This window comes from Dendropsophus ebraccatus, chromosome 13 (assembly GCF_027789765.1).
Source record: "Dendropsophus ebraccatus isolate aDenEbr1 chromosome 13, aDenEbr1.pat, whole genome shotgun sequence".
Lineage (NCBI taxonomy): Eukaryota > Metazoa > Chordata > Amphibia > Anura > Hylidae > Dendropsophus > Dendropsophus ebraccatus.
The window spans coordinates 79962201-79976886 of NC_091466.1; the positions used below are offsets into that span (position 1 = coordinate 79962201).

The 14686-nt window shown below is 49.6% G+C and overlaps 1 protein-coding gene across 4 annotated transcripts in view; it reads right to left on the reverse strand.

Moving 5' to 3' along the window:
* ASB2 (ankyrin repeat and SOCS box containing 2) overlaps positions 1-9648 on the reverse strand; it is a 58704-nt gene extending 49056 nt beyond the window's left edge. Inside the window, exons 1-2 of one of the 4 annotated variants that reach the window (XM_069950347.1) lie at positions 9487-9648; positions 2444-2693 (exon numbers count right to left, since the gene is read on the reverse strand). In XM_069950347.1, the coding sequence (XP_069806448.1) occupies positions 2444-2693; positions 9487-9526 (290 nt within the window). In that variant the 5' untranslated portion in view covers positions 9527-9648. Of the gene's footprint in view, positions 1-2443; positions 2694-9221; positions 9305-9432 lie in introns of those variants that run through there. The other 3 variants (XM_069950346.1, XM_069950349.1, XM_069950348.1) reach the window with 3 other exon arrangements.
* Between the last annotated feature and the right edge of the window lie 5038 nt (positions 9649-14686).

The window sequence follows — 14686 nt, forward strand, 5'->3', positions numbered from 1 at the left end:
CCAATGTACACCCCAATGCGCCCACACCCCAATGCACACCCCAATGCGCCCGCACCCCAATGCACACCCCAATGCGCCCGCACCCCAATGTACACCCCAATGTACACCCCAATGTGCCCACACCCCAATGCGCCCGCACCCCAATGTACACCCCAATGTGCCCACACCCCAATGTACACCCCAATGCGCCTGCACCCCAATGTGCCGGCACCCCAATGTACACCTCAATGTGCCGGCACCCCAATGTACACCTCAATGTGCTGGCACCCCAATGTACACCCCAATGTGCCTGCACTCCGCACTGCCCAACACAGACAGCGGCTGTTTGTGTGAACAAGGCCTAAGGGTATATTCACACGGGCGGGCTCGCAGCGAGATTCTCGCTGCGAGCCCGGCAGGTCCTGTCAGTTCCCATAAACTACATACTTGCTGCGGTCTAAACGACCGCAGCGAGTATGTAATTATACTGCGCTTAACCCCTTCTACTCCCGCCGGCTCCCCCGCTGTAAGCAGCATACATTACCTGTCCTTGCTGCACGGGTCCGGCGTCCTGCTCTCCCGCCCGGCCAATCAGTGGCTGCGGCTGGGCAACACACTAATTGGCCGGACGGGAGAGCAGGACGCCGGACCCGTGCAGCAAGGACAGGTAATGTATGCTGCTTACAGCGGGGGAGCCGGCGGGAGTAGAAGGGGTTAAGCGCAGTATAATTACATACTTGCTGCGGTCGTTTAGACCGCAGCAAGTATGTAGTTTATCGGAACTGACAGGACCTGCCGGGCTCGCAGCGAGAATCTCGCTGCGAGCCCGCTCGTGTGAATATACCCTAAAGCCGCATTTTCCCTTAGACTTCTATAAAACAAGTAAACCCCAATGTAAGGCCCCATTCACACGTCCGTGTCAGTTTTTACTGTCAGGAAATCCTGATCAGGAGGCCTTAAATGTCATCAGGAAAGTATCAGGATTTCCTGACAGTAATCTGTTTTTACCCTAAGGAAACCATCAGGAAAAACCTTCAGGATTTCCTGATCAGAAGAAAAATAGGGGGGGGGGGGCGCGCGTTTGATCTCACCTGTCCTGGTTCCTGATCTTCTGATGCCGCAGCGGGGGGAAGAGGGTGGTTGGTGCGGCGAGGGAACCTCTGAGGTACGGGGGGGTGTGGGATGTCTGGCAGCTTGGCGCGGGGTCCGGGCGGGTGCCGGTAATCGGAGGTCTGGGGGGGGGGCTATTGCCGCTGGGTGTGGGGTCCGGGCGGGTGCCGGTAATCGGAGGTGGGGGGGGATGGATTGTGTCGCTGGGGGGGGGGGGGGGTGGCAGGAAGCAGGACGCCGGGGGAGCCGATGTGGACGGCAGTAGCAGGTGAACACCAGGGAGGCGGGTGAGTTATGCGGGTGGTGGGGGGTGCGCAGCTAATGAAGAATTGTGTACATCAGGAAAGTGCCCGTGATTCCAGCGCTCCCATAGACTTCTATGGGGGCGTCCGGGACGGAATTCCGGACAAAAATAGCACATGTCCTATTTTTTCTGGACCTATTTTCCGGAACGGACACGGAAAAATCCGGAAGGGTGTGTGTGACCAATTAAAGTCTATGGGTCCGGAAATCTATCCTATTCCTATCAGGAAATCCGGATGGTTTTTCCGGACGTGTGAAGGGGGCCTAAGAGTAAGTTTTCACTATATTCAGTATCTCTGCTTTCTGTCATTGAATGGGAGTCATCAGCCTGGAGTTCAGGCGGCTCGGCCGGCATTCACACACACCAGAGGTGGTTGCAGTAATTTTGCAGTTTAATTCCTTTATGATCTGTTCTCTGTTTATCGTCTGTTTCTGGCTTTGGCTTCAATAATCTGTCTGTATAAAAGGAGCCTTATGTGTGTATCGTCACTCCGCCCCTACATGAGGGCCTCCACCAGATGGGTTGTCAGGTCCCCCTGCTCCTCCTATCAGCATTGTGCAGCAGGGGGTGACAGTGAGCTCAGGAGCAGGCTGTTGTCAGGATGTGCACTGGCCCTTTCAACTTGTTTCATAAAGTTATACAAATTTGTAATTCACTTCTATGTAATAATCCCCAGTCTTCCAGTATTTATCAGCTGCTGTATGTCCTGCAGGAAGTGGTGTATTCTCTGCAGTCTGACACAGTGCTCTCTGCTGCCACCTCTGTCCATGTCAGGAACTGTCCAGAGCAGCAGCAAATCCCCATAGAAAACCTCTCCTGCTCTGGACAGTTCCTGACATGGACAGAGGTGGCAGCAGAGAGCACTGTGTCACACTGGAGAGAATACACCACTTTCCGTAGGACATACAGCAGCTGATAAGTACTGGGAGACTGGAGATTTTTATATAGAAGTAATTTACAAATCTATAGAACTTTATGAAACAAGTTGATTTGATAAGGATTTTTGTTGGAGTTCCCCTTTAATAGCCCCTGTGGGGTGCTGTCTCTCACCTGTTGCTGGGCTGTGGGGGCCGGTGAGAGGGTCTGGATGGCCGGCGTGTTGGGCCGTTGGGCTCAGGATTGGCGCTGCCCCGTTGCTTTTGATGGGCGGTGGTCTGGCTGCCGGTGGTGCTGTCTGACAGACTCTGCTCTATGGCCATCTGGATGAGCTCCTCTTCGCTCATGCTGCTGTACAGGCTGTACTCCTCCGAGCCCAGGGTGGGCTGCGGGGGCCGCGACCTGGAGACCTGGGTCATCATGTCTGCCAGAAGAGAGAGAGAAAGAGCTGGAAGATATACACAGTATACAGGGGGCTGCAGGCCAAGCTCAATGGTGTCACAGCGGCACAGAGGATTTCAGCAAAGAAGAGGACTGCTGATCTGGTACACTCATTGTTTTAAAGTGGGAGGAGCTGGGTCTCACAGCAGCACAGAGTATTTTAGAAGAGCATTGTGCGGATTCTATGAGAGGTCACAAACTAAGGTTTTATCTCTAGAGGAGCTGGGTCTCACAGCAGCACAGTGTATTTCAGGAGGGGAGTGTACTGATCCTATGGGGGGGCGACAGACTGCTTAATAGTGGAAGCAGCTGGCTTGCACAGCAGCACAGTGTATTTCAGGAAAGGTCATCTTGTGAAAGGAGTTTTATAGTGAGTGAAGTGGTGTCTCACAGCAGCACAGTGTATTTCAGGAGAGCCGTGTGCTGATCTTGGGAGAGGCGTTTTCCTGGTTCTCAGGGTGCTGATGTTAGTGATGACGGGGCAGCATGTGATGATGAGAGGAGTAGTCCTAGTAGTAGTGTAGAAATGGGTGGTGAGTGGGCGGCACACCCTCCAGGTTATGTTACTGTCAGGGCCGGATTAAAGGGAGGGCACCTGGGGCACGTGCCCTGGGGCCTCCACCACTTAGGGGCCCCCACCAGCCCCAACCCTAGCAGATTGGTGCTGCTTACCCAGGATATCAGGCCATGTAATAGGGCCCTGACACAGTGGGTAAGAGCGCTCAGAAAGTGCTTTGTTCTCACATTGCGTTATTAACACAAACACAATGTGGGAATACACTCTGATACTTATCTCCCCCTCTGCTCCTGTCTCTAGGGCCTGGCATCTTCCCCTGCACTGCAGCCTCTAGTGACCACTTGCACAACAGAGGAGGATGCTGAGCCATATAGCCAGGAGCGAGGAGGGGGCTGTGCTAAGTCGCCTACAGTAAGCAGCCATCTGTATAGATCATGGTATAGTTTGTTTTGGGGGGGGGGGGGGGGGTTGTCGCCCGGGGCCTCCTCCAACCTTAATCCGACCCTGCTTACACTACTATTGCTGTTATTACTCCTTACGTTACTGTTATTACGGCTCACGGTACTGTTATGGCTTACGTTACTGTTAGTGTTATGGCTTACGTTACTGTTAGTGTTATGGCTTACGTTACTGTTAGTGTTATTATGGCTTACGCTACTATTGTTGCTGTTATTACGGCTTACGCTACTATTGTTGCTGTTATTACTCCTTATGTTACTGTTATTACGGCTTACGTTACTGTTGTTGCTGTTATTACTCCTTATGTTACTGTTATTACGGCTTACGTTACTGTTCCTCTTATTACGCTTTACGTTACTGTTACTGTTATTACTCCTTACATTACTGTTGTTGCTGTTATTACTCCTTATGTTACTGTTATTACGGCTTACGTTACTGTTCCTCTTATTACGCTTTACGTTACTGTTACTGTTATTACTCCTTACATTACTGTTGTTGCTGTTATTACTCCTTATGTTACTGTTATTACGGCTTACGTTACTGTTGCTGTTATTACTCCTTATGTTACTGTTATTACGGCTTACGTTACTGTTACTGTTATTACGGCTTACGTTACTGTTATTACGGCTTACGTTACTGTTGTTGCTGTTATTACTCCTTATGTTACTGTTATTACGGCTTACACTACTATTGTTGCTGTTATTTCTCCTTACGTTACTGTTATTACGGCTTACGTTACTGTTGTTGCTGTTATTACTCCTTATGTTACTGTTATTACGGCTTACGTTACTGTTGCTGTTATTACTCCTTATGTTACTGTTATTACGGCTTACGTTACTGTTACTGTTATTACGGCTTACGTTACTGTTGTTGCTGTTATTACTCCTTATGTTACTGTTATTACGGCTTACGTTACTGTTACTGTTATTACGGCTTACGTTACTGTTGTTGCTGTTATTACTCCTTATGTTACTGTTATTACGGCTTACGTTACTGTTACTGTTATTACGGCTTACGTTACTGTTGTTGCTGTTATTACTCCTTATGTTACTGTTATTACGGCTTACGTTACTGTTACTGTTATTACGGCTTACGTTACTGTTGTTGCTGTTATTACTCCTTATGTTACTGTTATTACGGCTTACGTTACTGTTGTTGCTGTTATTACTCCTTATGTTACTGTTATTACGGCTTACGTTACTGTTGTTGCTGTTATTACTCCTTATGTTACTGTTATTACGGCTTACGTTACTGTTGTTGCTGTTATTACTCCTTATGTTACTGTTATTACGGCTTACGTTACTGTTGCTCTTATTACTTATTGCTTTACGTTACTGTTGTTGCTGACATTAGTCGCGCGGGGAGAATCAGACTTTCCATGCGGTCAGTGGAATGTGGAGAATTATAATACTACAAGCAGCGATATTAGGAGGACGGGCTCCTAAGTGATCTCACATGGCAGAACGTTCCTCACCGCTGCCATCTATGTACAATGTATAGCAGTGTGTCCCAGCTGGTACAGGATAGTCACCAGGGGGCGCTGCATCGCCTGTAAACCAGGCTGGACTCCATGCGAAACCATGAAGATATAATGGAGTGATGGTGATGATGCTGAGTGTGGGGGACAGGTTATGGGGATAGCCGGCTGACACTAAGACTGGGGGGACAGGTCATGGGGACAGCCGGCTGACACTAAGGCTGGGGGGACAGGTCATGGGGACAGCCGGCTGACACTAAGACTGGGGGGACAGGTCATGGGGACAGCCGGCTGACACTAAGGCTGGGGGGACAGGTCATGGGGACAGCCGGCTGACACTAAGACTGGGGGGACAGGTCATGGGGACAGCCGGCTGACACTAAGACCGTTGGGAACGAGTCATGGGGACAGCCGGCTGACACTAAGACTGGGGGGACGGGTCATGGGGACAGCCGGCTGACACTAAGACTGGGGGGATGGGTCATGGGGACAGCCGGCTGACACTAAGACCGGGGGGACGGGTCATGGGGACAGCCGGCTGACACTAAGACCGGGGGGACGGGTCATGGGGACAGCCGGCTGACACTAAGACCGGGGGGAAGGGTCATGGGGGGGCAATTCATAGGCAGACAATTCATGGGGAAATTCATGGGCGGACAATTCATGGGCACCTTTGGACACTTAGCTATGACCAGATAACCACAGCTAGGGCTTGTAGTACCCTGACAGGACGGGTCACTCCACACTGTAGGGTACAAGGTGGCCAGACAGTCTAAACACAACTACAAGTAAACTTCTCACTATAAAGAATATCTCTTCAAGTTCCAGCAGAGTACATTGCTACATTGGGTTGGGGCTCCTCTGACAAACTCTTCTCCTCTACTCTACAATGACCTCTCTTTTACTCTACTTCTCCAGCACCTTCTCAAGAACAACAAGTTGAAGTATTAGGAGTCTGTTCTACAGAAGTGTATTATACCTGAAAGACTTTGCAGTAAGGCTGTTCTATTTTTAAATCACTGGGACTCAGTCAGCCTTCATCCGCACCAGCACCCATACACACCAGCCGCACACCTTGGGTTATTTTTCCCTCCTCTGTGGGTGGCGGTACCGATAGTCCGGGTGGGTCAGTTACCTCTCAGGACTACCGTGACAGGAGCCCAAGGGACCCATCACAGGCCGGCAGGTCACCGACCATTGGGGAACAGTACAGCCCTATACAAAGCAGCTACCAACATCCCACCTGTGTCCTGGACAAGCACTGGTGTCGCAACACTAACATCACTGGCCAAGCTGTCACAACACCAACCCTCCTGCAGAGGCCTAGACCAATGGGACGACAGGACCTTATTGTCAAGGAATTTCCTCGATAGAGTCCTAATCATCCCCAAACCCCACCGACGAATGACCTTTAGAACCAGGGTAGCATAAGCCGCAAGATGCCCGTGTGCGGAGAGCAAAGGGAGCAGGAAGGTTTTGCTCAGGTTAACCCTTTCCCTGAGGGTCAGAGACCAACCCTTCCACTGATCCACCCTCTGAGCGGCGATCATAAGCCTGCTGTCCCAGTTCTGTTTGGGGTAATCCCCTTTTGCCGAATTCGATTATGTCCGGGAGATCAAATCCAGGATCTCCACCTCCCAGCCAGAGACTCTCACACTTATCCTGGTTGATCTTGGACCCAGATGCCTCTGAGTAGCGCTCCACCTCTGACATCACACACTGCACCTTCTCTTGCGAGGAGACAAATATGGTGACATCATCGGCGTATGCTACCACCCTCAGAGTGGAATCCGGTACCGCCTGGTATGTTAAGTGCCCCCCGGCCTGCGCTATACGTTGGGTGCACCCTGGCCTGCGCTATACGTTGGGTGCACCCCGGCCTGCGCTATACGTTGGGTGCACCCCGGGCTGCGCTATATGTTGGGTGCACCCCGGCCTGCGCTATACGTTGGGTGCACCCCGGGCTGCGCTATATGTTGGGTGCACCCTGGCCTGCGCTATACGTTGGGTGCACCCCGGCCTGCGCTATATGTTGGGTGCACCCCGGGCTGCGCTATATGTTGGGTGCACCCCGGGCTGCGCTATATGTTGGGTGCACCCCAGGCTGCGCTATATGTTGGGTGCACCTCGGGCTGCGCTATATGTTGGGTGCACCCCGGGCTGCGCTATATGTTGGGTGCACCCCGGGCTGCGCTATACGTTGGGTGCACCCCGGCCTGCGCTTTACGTTGGGTGCACCCCGGCCTGCTCTACGCGTTGGGTGCACCCCGGCCTGCTCTACGCGTTGGGTGCACCCCGGCCTGCTCTACGCGTTGGGTGCACCCCGGCCTGCTCTACGCGTTGGGTGCACCCCGGCCTGCTCTACGCGTTGGGTGCACCCCGGCCTGCGCTATGCGTTGGGTGCACCCCGGCCTGCGCTATGCATTGGGTGCACCCCGGCCTGCTCTATGCGTTGGGTGCACCCCGGCCTGCTCTATGCGTTGGGTGCACCCCGGCCTGCTCTATGCGTTGGGTGCACCCCGGCCTGCGCCATGCGTTGGGTGCACCCCGGCCTGCGCCATGCGTTGGGTGCACCCCGGCCTGCGCCATGCGTTGGGTGCACCCCGGCCTGCGCCATGCGTTGGGTGCACCCCGGCCTGCGCCATTTGTTGGGTGCACCCCGGCCTGCGCCATTTGTTGGGTGCACCCCGGCCTGCGCCATGCGTTGGGTGCACCCCGGCCTGCGCCATGCGTTGGGTGCACCCCGGCCTGCGCCATGCGTTGGGTGCACCCCGGCCTACGCTATGCGTTGGGTGCACCCCGGCCTACGCCATACGTTGGGTGCACCCCGGCCTGCGCCATGCGTTGGGTGCACCCCGGCCTGCGCCATGCGTTGGGTGCACCCCGGCCTGCGCCATGCGTTGGGTGCACCCCGGCCTGCGCCATGCGTTGGGTGCACCCCGGCCTGCGCCATGCGTTGGGTGCACCCCGGCCTGCGCTATACGTTGGGTGCACCCCGGCCTGCTCTACGCGTTGGGTGCACCCCGGCCTGCTCTATGCAGCTATGGTTATAAAGGCAGAATTAATGCACTCGCTCAGCTCTACTACTTGACACGCACTCAGCACTTGTTAGGAGTGAGGATGCGGACTGCCACCTGCAGACACCATACCCAGACATTAGCAGATTAGCCTTGGCACAGGGAGCCGTCTCTGGGGCAGCCGCACGTCTCACAGGTCAGATCATTTTATATCCAAGCATCTTGATTTCCCATCTTGCAAAACAGGGATCTTTCCATATAAACATCCCCCCCTCCCCCCATCATTCCATCTGCTCCACCGGACACCCCAGTTAATCACGGCTCGGCCTGTCATGTGGAGGAAACACTTGTCAGGTGTCAGAGCAGTAATACCCCCTGGCACAACCTAGGCATGGCCTCCTGCTCCCGACCACCTCACAGCCGCATTTACCCACATGAACCATCCCACAGGCACGTGTCTGTTTCTGAAGGAGCCGTGCACCCCAAACATTAGGAAACGGGGGGCAGACTGTCACCAGCTCATCCACATTGGCCTGTAAGGCGGCATGGCTGTTCTGTGCTTTATTACCATTAGAATCAAATCATTTATCCCATAGAGACTCCTGACCGACAATGCCGAATGTCACCAGCAATATCGGATGGGGACGGACACTGCACATATAGTCACATATAGTCACATATAGTCACATATAGTCACATATAGTTACATATAGTCACATATAGTCACATATAGTTACATATAGTCACATATAGTCACATATAGTCACATATAGTCACATATAGTTACATATAGTCACATATAGTTACATATAGTTACATATAGTTACATATAGCCACATATAGTCACATATAGTCACATATAGTCACATATAGTCACATATAGTTACATATAGTTACATATAGTCACATATAGTCACATATAGCCACATATAGCCACATATAGTCACATATAGTTACATATAGTCACATATAGTCACATATAGTCACATATAGTCACATATAGTTACATAGTCGCATAGAGTGCTGACACCCCATACTGACCCATTCCTGTGATCGCCTCCCTGTTCTTGGTTATTAGTTGTCACACACTGTTACATTGTATCCGATCATCCCTCCATTGTTCTCCCTCTGTTATATAGGTTACTATATAGTGTCATCCCTCCATTGTTCTCCCTCAGTTATATAGGTTACTATATAGCGTCATCCCTCTGTTATATAGGTTACTATATAGTGTCATCCGTCCATGCGTTACCTCCTGCCCCTCCGGACGCCTCCGCTCTGCCACTTCTCTGTGACTCCCACAAACCTGTGTCTGGAAGTTTCTGTGTATTTCTGGAGCAGCACATGATCAGAGGTGACAAGCCAAAGCGCCACTCAGCAACATGTCTCACATTTCCTGAGCAGAGATGACAGCACCCCTCTCCCCTGTTACATCAGTCTGTGGGGACCCCGACCAGCCAGCTCCAGGGACTGACACAGGGGGGGGAGGGGGCAACTGCATCACTGTGTATCTGCCCTGAGCAGCATCCCTTATATGGAGAAGTACAGCCAAACTCTATGTACTCCCCATATACAGAGAGCCGGGGGGAGAGGCCGATCCAGGGAAACCTCACCCCATAATAACACTGTGTAAGATACTCCCAGCACCACCCATAGGGGGCAGTATTGTAGCAGTTATATCCCTGTATATAGGGGGCAGTATTGTAGCAGTTATATCCCTGTATATAGGGGGCAGTATTGTAGCAGTTATATCCCTGTATATAGGGGGCAGTATTATAGTAGTTATATCCCTGTATATAGGAGCAGTATTATAGTAGTTATATCCCTGTATATAGGGGGCAGTATTATAGTAGTTATATCCCTGTATATAGGAGCAGTATTGTAGCAGTTATATCCCTGTATATAGGGGGCAGTATTATAGTAGTTATATCCCTGTATATAGAAGCAGTATTGTAGCAGTTATATCCCTGTATATAGGAGCAGTATTATAGTAGTTATATTCCTGTATATAGGAGCAGTATTATAGTAGTATATCCCTGTATATAGGAGCAGTATTATAGTAGTTATATTCCTGTATATAGGAGCAGTATTATAGTAGTTATATTTCTGTATATAGGGGGCAGTATTATAGTAGTTATATTCCTGTATATAGGAGCAGTATTATAGTAGTTATATTTCTGTATATAGGGGCAGTATTATAGTAGTTATATTCCTGTATATAGGGGGCAGTATTATAGTAGTTATATTCCTGTATATAGGAGCAGTATTATAGTAGTTATATTCCTGTATATAGGGGCAGTATTATAGTAGTTATATTCCTGTATATAGGAGCAGTATTATAGTAGTTATATCCCTGTATATAGGGAGCAGTATTATAGTAGTTATATTCCTGTATATAGGGAGCAGTATTATAGTAGTTATATCCCTGTATATAGGAGCAGTATTATAGTAGTTATATTCCTGTATATAGGAGCAGTATTATAGTAGTTATATCCCTGTATATAGGAGCAGTATTATAGTAGTATATTCCTATATATAGGAGCAGTATTATAGTAGTTATATCCCTGTATATAGGAGCAGTATTATAGTAGTTATATTCCTGTATATAGGGAGCAGTATTATAGTAGTTATATTCCTGTATATAGGAGCAGTATTATAGTAGTTATATCCCTGTATATAGGGGGCAGTATTATAGTAGTTATATTCCTGTATATAGGGGGCAGTATTATAGTAGTTATATCCCTGTATATAGGAGCAGTATTATAGTAGTATATTCCTATATATAGGAGCAGTATTATAGTAGTTATATCCCTGTATATAGGAGCAGTATTATAGTAGTTATATCCCTGTATATAGGAGCAGTATTATAGTAGTTATATCCCTGTATATAGGAGCAGTATTATAGTAGTTATATTCCTGTATATAGGAGCAGTATTATAGTAGTTATATTCCTGTATATAGGGGCAGTATTATAGTAGTTATATTCCTGTATATAGGAGCAGTATTATAGTAGTTATATTCCTGTATATAGGAGCAGTATTATAGTAGTATATTCCAGTATATAGGAGCAGTATTATAGTAGTTATATCCCTGTATATAGGAGCAGTATTATAGTAGTTATATCCCTGTATATAGGAGCAGTATTATAGTAGTATATTCCAGTATATAGGAGCAGTATTATAGTAGTTATATCCCTGTATATAGGAGCAGTATTATAGTAGTTATATTCCTGTATACAGGAGCAGTATTATAGTAGTTATATCCCTGTATATAGGAGCAGTATTATAGTAGTTATATTCTTGTACATAGGGGGCAGTATTAGTTTCCTGTTCTATTGTTGTCCCGATATCATTCAGAATTGTTACATGTAATTAAATCTTGGGTTGGTTACTGTGTGAATGAGTGGCGTTCTCTTACAGTCATTCAGGGCCAGTGACAATGTCTATTGTTTGATGAACCTGATTCCCCTGTGGACAGATGATCCTCAGCAGCTGCTCTGGGGATTGTGGAAGCACCTGGCATTGTCTCTGAGATGTGTAGTAGTGCGGAGTGTTGGCTATCCTGTGTCCTTGGGCTGAAGGTTATGTGGTGTAAATCCCAGCATTACTTTCATAGCATCATTATGGATCATCTTTGTGCGCCCTTGGACCAGTCCTTTGTATGACTGTGGTGGCGCAGGGTGCAAGGTGTTATATGCAGAGCTAGGTGTTGCGGGACTTGTTGCGGAGTAGTAGTAGTAGCTCCCTGGGACCCTACAAACGCCCGGTGAAGGCGTTCCTAGTTCCCCTCTGTAGTGTGATGGGGCAGTGGTATAAAGACACAGACTCCAGGATCTCTTAAAGGCACAGTACAACACTTTTCAATGTCTGCGTTTCAAAGTGCAACTTTTGAGGTTTTGTTTGCAGGCGAGTTCCCTTTAAGAGGTTTTACATATCCTGTGGTAGCAAATAGACTGAGGTAAGGAAACTTGCGGTTTTGTAAAGTCTCTGGATGTTATTGGTAGAAAACTTGCACTTTAGGCTGAGGAGACCACCTGAAGGGGAATTCTGACAACCGTGGCTTGTGTTGCAATACTTTATATATGAGATTAACCCGTACTCCCGGTCAGTAGTTATCCGTACGGGCCCCAGATCTACATGACTGGCCCCTCAACATCAGTCGAGGAAACTAAGCAAGAGACAGCTGGGCACATCGACAATCCCCATCAGCGTGGACAGGTCTGGGTCCCGCGCCTGTGGTAGTTATCCCCTCTTTGCTTTATCAGGCCATACCCTGACATTCAGGAAGTTGGAGAAAGTAGGAGCCCAGTGTAATCTGGAAGCACATGGTCCTCCCCACCTGGCTTATAAGTTAAGACCGGGACTAATTCCTATTGCTGGAGCAGGCTCTGTGATTTTTTGCAAATCATGGCGGAAGTGTAGCCAGGAGACAGTACACCAGTGAAAGTATAAGTCTTTTTGGGTGGTCATTGGCCCCCCAGGAGCTCAGGGCCCCGGGCTGCCGCCCGAAATGCCCCTATTATAATCCACTACTGCCGATATCCCACAGCGCCCCCCCAGAGCCTTGGTAAGGGGACTCGGCATGGTCACTATGGGTATACACAGGGGATAGCACCTATATCCCACAGCGCCCCCCAGAGCCTGGGTAAGGGGACTCGGCATGGTCACTATGGGTATACACAGGGGATAGCACCTATATCCCACAGCGCCCCCTAGAGCCTTGGTAAGGGGACTCGGCATGGTCACTATGGGTATACACAGGGGATAGCACCTATATCCCACAGCGCCCCCCAGAGCCTGGGTAAGGGGACTCGGCATGGTCACTATGGGTATACACAGGGGATAGCACCTATATCCCACAGCGCCCCCTAGAGCCTTGGTAAGGGGACTCGGCATGGTCACTATGGGTATACACAGGGGATAGCACCTATATTATATCCCACAGCGCCCCCCAGAGCCTGGATAAGGGGACTCGGCATGGTCACTATGGGTATACACAGGGGATAGCACCTATATCCCACAGCGCCCCCCAGAGCCTGGGTAAGGGGGCTCGGCATGGTCACTATGGGTATACACAGGGGATAGCACCTCTAATACCTTCCTACACCATAACAGGAGGATGTAAGAGGACACAGAGTCCATCCAGAATACAGTATGACTGAGATGGTGCCAGCAGATGCCATGGAGGACGGTGGAGGTCATCCCTGAGACCCGCTGTTCCTTGGCTGGTATAAGTTATTACTAAGCCAGGAGACCGCCCGACACATAGGAACACGTGTGCATTATAAATGGCGTCTGGTAGGTGGGGGCCATCACATATCCTACTTTGGGGTCCACGAGCTTTGGCTTACAAGTCTGGACCCTTCGTAGGGCTGTTGTATTTCTGTCTATGGAAAGGTCCGGAACCAGAAACATTCTAGAATATACTGCTGCAGACACCACTGACTACCCCTCCAATAGGGAGTCCGCTCCTTGCATGGCCTATAGGACCCTCTATGGTAGGTTGGTGGTCTCCCAAGGGAGAAGCTCATCCCCTCATACTGCTCTATGTCTAGAATCGAGAATTCCTGCTGCTGCTATGAACAGGGCATCACCTATTATTGTAATCCCCATGGGTAGTGCCACCTTAGGCCTGGCAGCCACAGCGTAGTGTCCCAGCACAGGTCTTTATGCACCTGGGAAAGTAACATACTCAGGTTCTCACAGTGGGATGAAGCAGGAGTGTACTGATAGATTTCCCCACTAGGTGTCACTGTCTGTATTTCCTATTGTACTATGCACAGCTGAAGCATGTCTTATGGCCCTTATTGTTGTTTTCTGTGCAGGTGCATCTTTCCGTCTCTTTCGCCTTCCTTTTTTCTCTCACACACAGGGCCACCAATCACCAGTAGGCTTAGTACACCCTATAAAAAGAGGCTAGTTCCTGGTGGGGGGAGGGGGGGCCTCTAGTCAGGAGTTGGAGAGACACACAGAGATAGAGAGCTTTAAAGGGGTTATCCAGCGCTACAAAAACATGGCCACTTTCCCCCCTACTGTTGTCTCCAGTTCAGGTGCGGTTTGCAATTAAGCATGTTTTTGTAGCGCTGGATAACCCCTTTAAGTAACGGCAGCTAGCATGCAGTGCTAGACCCCCTCAGGAGGAAAAACGTCCTTGTCCAGGTCAGGGATACACTCTACACGAGACAGGGCAGCATACCTGAGTTAGGTTCTGACCCCAGTAGGACAAAGCTGCAGATAACGCCTAAGTATCCTACTGCAACGCACGGCTATTCTGAGAAACCTCGGAAACTCTGCTCAACCCAGCACAGGGACATGGGACCTCGTACTACCCTCACATGATGGGTATCCCGACACTATAGGGAATAAGACAGTCAAAGATATCTCTACGTAAGTGCGAGTATCTTCTTCTTCTGTTCTTCACCTTGCTATCCCAGCAGAGTACACAGCTACATTGGACAGAGCCCTCAAGACGCCCCTCTACTCCACTTTCCTTTTGTCTACCAACTA